The sequence below is a fragment of the Misgurnus anguillicaudatus genome, chromosome 2 (genome assembly GCF_027580225.2).
Source record: "Misgurnus anguillicaudatus chromosome 2, ASM2758022v2, whole genome shotgun sequence".
NCBI classification, from domain to species: domain Eukaryota; kingdom Metazoa; phylum Chordata; class Actinopteri; order Cypriniformes; family Cobitidae; genus Misgurnus; species Misgurnus anguillicaudatus.
In genome coordinates, this window is record NC_073338.2 from 32,265,065 (window position 1) to 32,275,858 (window position 10,794).

The window sequence follows — 10,794 nt, forward strand, 5'->3', positions numbered from 1 at the left end:
TACCTTTTTCTGAGAGTGTACAATCCTAAAAGCCTTTTTGAAGAAGGCTTTTAAAAATATTCAGGGACTTTTTATAGCAAATGTCCCATATCTTCTTAAAGGAATATTTAGGGATGTAAATCCTTACAATGGTCATGTAAATGTAACCATGTATGCTCTGTAACAGATATTATACACTACTATTATTTTCCATAGTAAATGTTTTGTGAAAACGTATATGAGGGAAAACATCTAGATGTAATTATTTTATGTAACTATTGCATACACCCTGCAACAGATACCTAAAAGAAAATTAAATAACCTACTACAAATTAATAGTGAATATTTATAAGGACTACTTGTGGATGTTACATCTTACAATTGCTATTATGTAATTTGCTCTGCAAAGATTGGAAATGCTCTATAAATACTATTATTAAAAATTAATTTATAGCAATTGTCTTGTATGAAGGATTATTAATGCAAATGTGTATAACTGTCATGTAATTGTTGCATATACTTTGCAAATGATTGCTACAATCAAATGTAAACACTTATAGGAATAGGCTATTTGGGGATATAAATCCATACAATAGTCATGTAATGCTTTGGCATGCTCTACAAAAGATCTAAATCTAACTGAATACTGTTTATACACCGAATGTCCTGTAAATCTTTGTGAAGGATTAGTTAACATCCTTGCAATTTCATATAATTGCAGTGTTTGCTTTGTTTACATATATTAAAATCTAATGAAATATATTTTATTCTTGGTAAATGTCTTATAAAAACTTATCAAAAGTAATATTTTGTAATGTGATTATTAAATATGGTCTCCAAAAGATCCTTTTTTCAAATAAAGTAATGAATATTTGAAACTTCTAATGACAGAACACACCAATAATATGATTTTAATGACAAGCCTTTTGATGGACTGAAATGTGCAGTGGGACTACTCTGGAAAAGGCGCGTGTCAGCTGGAGCAGAGTTGGGAGCGATGCGGAATTGAGTTGCTGTCCAGGGTGCTGAATGACGTACAGAAGTTCCCTGTCCTGGAGGACACACAAGACCTCCGAGCTTTTTTGCCGGTGCCAATTTAAAAAAGCAAACCGGTTCGGGACGCGTCTGAGTGCCGTAGTCTCGCACACCGCATGTGCTGCATATGCATCAATAGTTTCCTACATTCACCCTGCAATCTTTGTTCCCAGTAAAGCACAAGGAACGTCCTTGACACGGATAGTGATTTCAGCACTAAACTGCCGTGAATGCAACGAGCATCATGACCGTGATGATGAAGATGCGTTTCGTATCATAAGATGCGTTATGGAATGACATGAGCGGTCGCAAGAAGTCGCATGAGCCCTCGCAAACAAGTTAGCGCGGAGTGGGGGAGCATAGTACCGCAGACACGGAAGATGTGCTCACAAGCGCCAGCGGCCAATGAGAGCGTTTTTCATCGCTCAACGGAGAGCATGCACAGCTAAATGTCTCACCGCTGGTGGTTGTGGTCGGCTCCGATCGTTGTCCACAGAGACACTGCAGCATATGCGCTCCTTTCTTCAGGAAGAGCCTCAGAATCCTCATTGATTTGAGTTGGTATGGGTCCTTCCTCAATCCACGCAAACGGGCACAGGATCACAACAGAGGGTGACTGTAGTGTGAGCCCCTCGAGTGGTTGTACAGTGCAGTTTCTATGTTCAGAGCATCAAAAACAAAGGGCAAAGGAGCAGCGGGTGAAATAGTCTCGATCGAGGCATCCTGAGGGCATCGGTCTCTTCTTTTTCGGCACTATTAAGAAGTCGCCTTAGCATAGTTAGCTTCGGATGCAGACTGCGCAAGGACGTTAGGGTAATTTGCACATTCTGGTGCCCATGCCTCGGTCTTTACTAGTAAAATGACAGACCGGTGCGCTCGAAAGTTAAACTGCAGGGATGAGTGACGGGACGGCTGTTGATGAGGTAATGCGCGCGATGCATTTTGGCGACACGGGGCAGCCGGCGGCAAAGACAGTTGAATTAAAAAGCTAACTGTTTCGTGTCTATTGAGAACCGAAGAGACGCGTACATCCTACGTCAGATGCAGTCTATATTTAAAGACAGAGATTTTTTTAGCGCATGGTCAAATTGTTTCGCATCTGCAGTGAACACACCTTAACGCTAGAGGACGCGCCAAGTCAACGATTTCCACCATTACAACTACAAGCCGCAAAAAGGGAAAGTGTGTGTGTGTGTGTGTGTGTGTGTGTGTGTGTGTGTGTGTTTGTGCGCGCGCGCGAGAGAGAGAGAGAGAGGGAGAAGGAGAGAGAGTGCGCAAGACAGAGTTCTCTATTGCAGTTTTTCTGAATTGCTAAAACACTAAACCCCATTCCCTAAACGAAATTCCCAGTGTAGGCTTTGTAAAATTATTCACTCTTTTAGCAAAACCTTAAAGTTTAGGTAGGCAGATTTGCTTCTTTTGCACAACTCTAAACACAAACTTTTCACTCACTTAAACACATTTCACACGGCAATACACTTTGCAGACAAATATATTCACTGACCTAAATTTTATAATAAAAAAAAACTAATTCTACATTCTTAAAAATGCTGGGTTACTTTCAACCTGTCTATATGTACTTGCATCCTGTAAAAATTAAAACTGCAAATACAAAGTCAATGAGAAATTCATTCTCAGCAACCGGGCATCTTGGCATCCTGTCTTCATGCTGGTCTAGCCATGAGGCTTCATTCACATCACATGCAGGCAACTTTGTCCCTTGCCAGTAAACAGAGAATAAACCCTCTTGAGGTTGCAAAGGGGTGAAAAGTTTTCGGTAAATATCCGGAAAATTTCCATGGGAATGTAATCTGAGGAATTTGAAAATATTCCAAATCGGATACTTAACGGGAATTTATGGGAATTGTTTGGAAATTTAGGGAATTTTTATAAACTCTTTTATATACAAGCATAAATAAACATTTTGTTTGGTCATAAGCAGACATGCAAGGTAATACAAATTTTGAAGAATCCTGATACTTTACGCCTTATCAAAAAATTATCTTTGATCAAGTAAATGCCGGCTTTATGAGCATAAGAGACTTCTTTCAAAAACATAAAAAATAGTAATGTGTCCAAACTTTTGGGTGGTATACAGTAATTCTGTATGATAACAGAAAACTGGCTAGCAAAATGTAAAAGAATGAGCATCACAGCTTGACATGATAGGTAGCCTCATACATTTTCAATGAATTAGTGCTAGCTTATATATTTGATGTACTGGTTAGCTAGCTAGCTACTCTATAAACACATTTTGGTATTTGCTAGTTAAACTATAATGCCATAGATCACAAAAAATTATCCAAGTGTTATCATCAAAACTTACTTGACTTGATGTGCTCTAATGCCATATGGAGGATTTTTTATTTCAGGGGGAGTGTGTGTGGATGGGGGGGGGGTCATTTCTAGACACTAACTTTTTCATTATCTAACCTAAATGTTTTCACAATGGTATAATGTTTTTATACACTAGCTTACACACACCACAAGGAAGTTTTAAACAAATAATTTACGTGAATACGTGCAAAGATGGACATTTTGACATTATTTTGTGTGCAGATTCAGGAAATGATATGTGCATGTTATGGAAGAATGCAAGTTCATGCAGGGGGTGTGGCCTCAATGGCCCTTCAGTAAGCTGTGTGCTGTGTGCATGTGACTGAAAAATGTGCAGGGTGGAAATTCAACTGAAATTATAATAAATCTTGTTGTTTTAAAAAAAATATGCTGCAATATTTTTTTTAAACTACATTTAAGTTCCCTGTATGCAACTCTGCAATTTTTTCAAATTCCCATTTTTCCATTAATTCCTGTTAATTCCCATATATTCCTGTTAATTCCCATGAAAAGTTTCCAGCCTTGAAAATTCCTGTAATTTTGCAACCCTATTGACAAAACACCACAGCTTTCACAGGCTGACTACATTGTAACTAGGGTCTTGCTCATTTTCATACTCCTCCACTTCATCCAACACATGCTCATCCTCATCCAACCGCTCTTCATCATACTCCATTATACTCCTTCTCCTCCTTAAATGTTTTCATTTATTGTTGGTATAAACACACAACACACCTGTACACCTTGGCTTGAGGTGGTTTATATTGGTTAAAAATGTAAGATTGTTATGGTCACTGATAACTAAAGTTTATGGTTAGAGTTTTGCAAATAGTGTCTAACTACCTGAACTTCTTTAAAGCTTTGTCACATGAATTAATGATTTCACAGATGGGTTCATTACACTGGGAATTTGGTTCACAGAACCCAAAAATGCCTCAAAATGAAAATTCAGACATTGCTAGTGATGGCCTAAAACAACTTGAAGGCCAACTCTCATTGTAAGCCAGATGGTTTGATTAGTTTATCTAATACCAAGATGTTATGCACTTCTGGAACTTGGAGTTGCTTATGACTGATCTAGAAAGCATAGTATACAAAAAAATGGTAAAACTGCACACAGCCTGCTGCATGACCCGTATCTGCAGAGTTGTGTCTGGTCTCTGCAGCAGAATAACTGAATCATTCTATCATCAGAGTGGGAGACGAAGAGAATGAGAAGAGAAGGGAATACAAATGACATACCTTCAAACTTGACTGTTTTTCTCAGTCACTTTGGTACATTTCTCGAATAAGCCTTACAGTTGCTTTGGTGCATTTCTCGAATTATCTTTAATATATGCAATCAATATCCAGTAATGTGTAACTTTGCATTGTTGAAAATTGATATATGCCATACAGAAATAGTGCATTTTCAGTCACTGTCATCGACCATAATCATAGTATACGTGGATATACAATACACTGACAACATACATGACTAAACATGGAACAAGAAATTGTCATTCTGACAATGATAAGTTAATTGGCATAAATATTTACATTTGAGAGATGAACTAAGAATTGTAAACAAGTTGCTTTTGGTTTGTACAAATTGTTTTGAGTAATGCACTTAATGATTTGCAAATATAAAGGATAATTCAAGAACTCAAAGCAACTGAGAAAAACTGTACTATTTGTCAACAAATTACAATACAGTGTCATTGCTATACAGAAAAAAAGGCGAGGCTATTTTACAGCACAGGAAATACAAAAATAGAAAACAGCCCTTATACACTCTAAAAACAAACAGTGCTAAATAGCACCAAAAGTGGTTCACTGGCTCATAAGCATAGGGGAACCATTTTGTGCTATAAAGAACCTGTGTAGCAACTGTGTAGAACCATATTGTGCTATATAGAACCATCTGGTGCTATAGTGGTGCTATAGCACTCCCGGATGGTTCTCCTATGATTACAAGCTTTTAGTGCTATTTCTCTGTTAACTTCTTTAACTCTCTAATATTCCTTTAATTTTTAATGGTCTGTCATGGACCCAGTACAACATATGAGATACTGTTTGAAAGCTTAGAATCTCTACTTTCTGCGGATATGCATCACTTTGACATTTATTTTACTGTAAGAAAGTTATTTATGCTTAATTTACACTACCCCCCCCCATTTTTTATATCATTTAATATTCACATGTTTCATACTTTTCAAATATGACAAACATGGCCAATTAAACAAAACTGTCTGCAGGTTGCTGGAGCACCCAGGGCCAGAGTTATATACATCCAAACATGTCAAGTTCTGGCCTGCCATCTCCGTTTGTGACTCAAACTGTTCCCACTCAGGCACGCACGCATAGAGTGCGTAATTCTACGTGACTATGTTCAATTTAATTCAGTACATTTTTTACAGAATTAATTAAACTGAAAAGTAACTTGCATTTAACTGAAATATTAATGTGTACATTTATAAAGTATTTGTTACTTTACTCGTAAAAATAATATTATTACATAATGCACGTTACTTGTAATGGGTTACCCCCAACACTGGTCATTACCCCCTAAACATAGGCAAACAAGTCCCTAATTTGTTCATAAGTCATTAGTTTGTTTATACTGGAAGTCATTAAATGCTAAATGGTTGAAACTGTTGTTGTAATCTGTCAAGCTAGACTTGATTGACAAATGGTTCCTAGATGAATCCTCACTTTCACTAATATGTGAAAGGCACTGTAGTTTTCTGTGCACCCCTGTGTGTACACGAGTAAAATCTGGTGGTACTCATATAAACACCAACAGTGTACATTTAACACTGGTGATTTTGCTGTGCAGGGTCACATATACGTTGACAATGCAATGTACATTTATGCAATTGATTACAGTTGCTGTTTTCTACAATATGAATTTCTTACAGTAGGTCATGTTGCTAATATATATATATTTGCTGCGTGTCTATGAAATTTAGGCTGAAGTCTCACAATCTATTATGAGATTAAGAGCATCAAAGTAGTCATAAAAGGTCCTGTGTTTTTATTGCTGCAAATAATAGATTGAGTACTCTGATTTTCATTTATAACACTGATTAAAGATTTTAAATAATTAAATTAATTAACATGATGTGCAGGGACCAGATGAAGTTTGGGCAAATAGAATAAATAAATGAATAAAAATAAATAATTATATGAATGCCCAAACATTCCAAAAATAATATGCTATTTGACAGAAAGACAGCAAGAAAGATAGACAGATGTTTTTGGAAGACCTTAAAACTTTTTCCATGTGTATACACCAGCTATACATAATACTTAGCTGTGAAATTATATTCTATTATATTGTATTGTATTGTTGTTGCACTGTCTTCTATTGTTCACACTAGGTTGCACACATGCACTTTTTGTGGCTAGGGTAAACATTTTTGTCCTTAGCTCTGTGTTGTTTTATGTTTGTCTCTGCTACTGCATTGCTATATATGGTTAAAATAACAAGCTTCTTGACTTGACTTTAGCACACAGTAAAAATATTTATAGTATCACAGAAAAATCAGGTAAAAATCTGCTATAGCTTCGATCATTGCTAATCAAAGTATTTACTGTACATTGATAGTCAACTTAAATTTACAGGAACCTTCACACTGTCCATTTATCGGTCATTTTTTAAGTATTTCAGGTTGTTTTATCATACAAGCACTAAAATGTCATAACATTTTGGTATTACATTTTAACACAATAAATTCCTGGCTAAGAAAACTCCTATAGCTCCTACACTCTAAAAACAAACGGTGCTTAACAACACTAAAAGTGGTTCACTGGCTCATATCATAGGGGAGTATATATAGCACCTATGTATACCATTATTAGTTCTATAGCACTATATAGCACCTATGTAGTACCTGAGTAGCAACTGTGTAAACCATATTGTGCTATATAAAACCATATCTGGTGCTATATCACCCCAGGATGGTTCTTCATATGTGCTTTAAAATTGCTATATAGCACTAAAAATGTTGTTGTTGTTGTAAATTTACCAGGATTTTATTTCACAGTGCAGCAAGATGCACGGTGCACTCCTTTATGAGAAAACGATGGACAAACTGAAAACGTGTAGGTCAGCAGAAAAATGACAGGCTATAAGAAAACAGAGTGAAAATGTTTATACTGGTACTTTACACAGCAAAAATTATATTCCCACTTCCCCTGTGTGTGTCCATGTGTGTGTGTGTGAGAGAGATAAAGAGAGAGAGTAAGAGTTAATGCATTGACAATGTGCCAGCAATTGTCACTTCTCCAACAATAAGAACATATGCCAGACTAATTAAACTGTGTATTACACTAATCAAACATTAATTGATATACTGTATGGCTTACACCCATTAGAAAATAATTCTTCCTGTGTATGCATAAATTGCAAAACAATGCAGTGTAGGTGGAGTGTACTCCCTAACAATGTTTTACTGTTACAGTAGCCTACGCACATGATCACTGCCACAAAAGCCACATCACGCAAAAACGTGGACAGCCAGCACTTTTATGAGGGCACGTGGCCCATCCCTTACTTGGCAGAAATAATTCCTTCCCCCAAAAGTCACCAAGCTTAGAAACTTAGAAATAATACACAAGTCCTCGTTTTGCGGTTTTGGTTAACACAGGTAACAAATCAATCAGATTTGTGGCTTCCTGTGGTAAATATGCTGACAGGATTCTCATCTCCTCAGCATCTGCACATCACTATCTGTTTCTTGGCACACTCTCTGAACGCTAACGTTCACATGTTATCGGATTTATCCGCTTAAAAGCAACTATACAATATTTAAAATGATCAAAAAAAGAAGGATTGCAGTATCTTTCGCACTTGCTGTGCTTTTTGTTCGGGATACTGCATTAGAGCATCAAAGCAGCCCCGAATCAGAGTCAGTCAGATCCGCATGTTCACTTTCCGTAAACAGGCTCTAAGCACAGCATTTAGTTCACATAACTCTCTTGTTAATCACTAAAACACTTAAAGTTTCTTACCTTTATCTCCTTTATCCATGTCGCGTTGTGCTTTGGTGAGAGTTTGTGTGGTTGCTGTGTTTTAGCGCAGAGAGCAGATTGCTGAAGCTCGCTTTGCCAGCAGAGAGCAGTCGGTGTAGAAAGCTTCCGCACTTAAGATAAATGAGTATGAGTGAGTTTGTATCCCATACACAGTGGGGTGTGACGAAGTGCTAGTGTGTATTTGTGCAGGTATGTGTGTTTAACACTGGACAAATGCAGACTCTCTCTCTCTCTCTCTCTCTCTCTCTCTCTCTCTCTCTCTCTCTCTCTCTCTAGCATTGAACTGTCCACTGTGGTTCAACACTTTTTGCCTGGTGGGTGGTAACCAAATGATTGTGTTTATTTATATAAAATACAAGCACTGCACATAATAATAAGATGACAGTTTTACAACATTCCCTCTGAATATGTGACTGAATACAAGGCCATGTTTGAACAAAGACATATATTGTGTCAAATAACAGTGGGACAGTACAAATAGTGTCCACTCTATTCTCTCTATAACTTTCAAATTTTTCTTTGTATTTTAGTAAGCTAAAATTGTAATGGCCTCATTGATCAAACTCTGCAGAACGGCACTATCAGCAGTATGCAGGGACAAGGGAATAACAGCTTATGTTACACCGCTGCTGTTAAAAAAAGAACGGGATGCTGCCATGGGATACTTCAGTGTTCTGTCATCAGAGTATTTTCATACACCAAAAACGAATGCGGTCATTTGTACTGACCTCTGAAAGTCTTATTTACAGGATGTCTGGAGAAGGACATTAAAGTTGGCATCATAAAATCTGAATACTGACAGAGAGGCCATAACACAGAGAGATAGGTGACAGTTTATGTGTCTATTTGCGCTGCTGTAGATGTTGTAATTGATTATCATCAGGAATGAAGCTGCTGTTGTGGTTATGAGGAAAAAAGCAGGCTGGGATATTATGTCACAGAAGGAGCTTACTCAGCGTGTTTGCAGAGTCCACTGTATATCTCAGAGCCAGCTGACTCTATAGAGTCCAGAATACATGGTACTACGTTCTGGCAAGTTCCTGTGGTGACGAATGTGAACTAATGTAATTAATTTCCTATTCAGCCAAAACTTGCTTATTTGTAAACCTACAGGATTTACACCCTGAATTTTAGTGAATTGAATTTTAGTGCCTAGTTCAATGAAAGTACATAAGTACTGACACCAAAATTAACTTATTACTGAAATATCGTGGACATTGAATTGAAAATATCCTGCCAAACACATATTCAGGTGATTTTCGCGAAATTAGACTTATGAGGTGTCATGAAACATTTTGATAAAAAAGTAAATGAAAAGAGTATCAAAATAAGAAGCATACAGTTACAAACATCTCTTCAGGTACTATTTTGCACATGATTTCAAATGACATCATACAAACCAATTAAGTTGTTTTTTCCACATTTAATGGGAAATTTTTAATTACCGCAACGTGTCTGCATTTGGATTCTTTGACATGGAAATATTTATAATTAAAAAATCTAAACAATAAAAAGCTTCAGTGCATATTATACTATAAACATTTACAGTAAAGAAACATGTGGTATTTGGTGATCATTGATAAATGTTGAGACAATAATAAGGAATATAAATGTGTCCAAGACCAATTTTCTCATCCTTCGCACAATTTTCAATCATTGTTTAAGCTCTCAAGGAACGTACATTTAAAAAAAATGTTGGAAGGGACATAATTGACTGTGACACTCAAGATGGCTACCAGGTAAGCAGTTTTTATTTTTTCTCTCAAGATAAAAGTTGAAATTTTGTTTGTCATAGCACCTAGACAACTTTTTAGTTCTCATTACCGAAACATGAGTTTGTAAATGCATATATTTAATGTAATATCATGTTGCGGAAATGATCATTTTTGATAATGATAATCTAAAAAATTTAGTAATTCTATGGGAAATATTTTTAAATCCTCTAAAAATAATGGTTATAGTAAGTTCAGACATTAATCTTATATGTGCAAAAAAATGGCTTCAAGGACTTTTTAAAAATTCTGATGCTGGACACCTTCTAAATCTGGATTTCTTGAGAATCACCCGTTTGTGTATTTTGATTTACTTTTGATTTGTATACCGCATGCAAAATATAAAATAAATTGTATCTGCATGATGCACCAAACAATAAAATAAACTGTATCTGCATGATGCAGCAAACAATAAACTAAACCCTTTCTGCATGATGCACCTAACAATGCAGCACTGCTTTCTGCAAGTCACTTTGGAAAAAAGCGTCTGCTAAATGCTTAAATGTAAATAGTCTCCTTAGTGTTTAATTTATTTCTTCTCATAATTTTTAACAGTAAAAAAACACTTTTGTATTCTGCACTGAAAAACAACAAACATAAAGAACTTATTCAAACAATCCAAGCAGTGTTTCAAACACAACACAACTTCCAAAAA

The 10,794-nt window shown here is 36.3% G+C and overlaps 1 protein-coding gene across 3 annotated transcripts in view; it reads right to left on the reverse strand.

Moving 5' to 3' along the window:
- fgf12a (fibroblast growth factor 12a) overlaps positions 1 to 8,581 on the reverse strand; it is a 46,695-nt gene extending 38,114 nt beyond the window's left edge. Inside the window, exon 1 of one of the 3 annotated variants that reach the window (XM_073853659.1) lies at positions 8,347 to 8,581. In XM_073853659.1, coding sequence (XP_073709760.1) covers positions 8,347 to 8,365 — 19 coding nt within the window. In that variant the 5' untranslated portion in view covers positions 8,366 to 8,581. Of the gene's footprint in view, positions 1 to 1,472; positions 2,081 to 8,346 lie in introns of those variants that run through there. The other 2 variants (XM_073853651.1, XM_073853657.1) reach the window with 2 other exon arrangements.
- Positions 8,582 to 10,794: the final 2,213 nt, after the last annotated feature.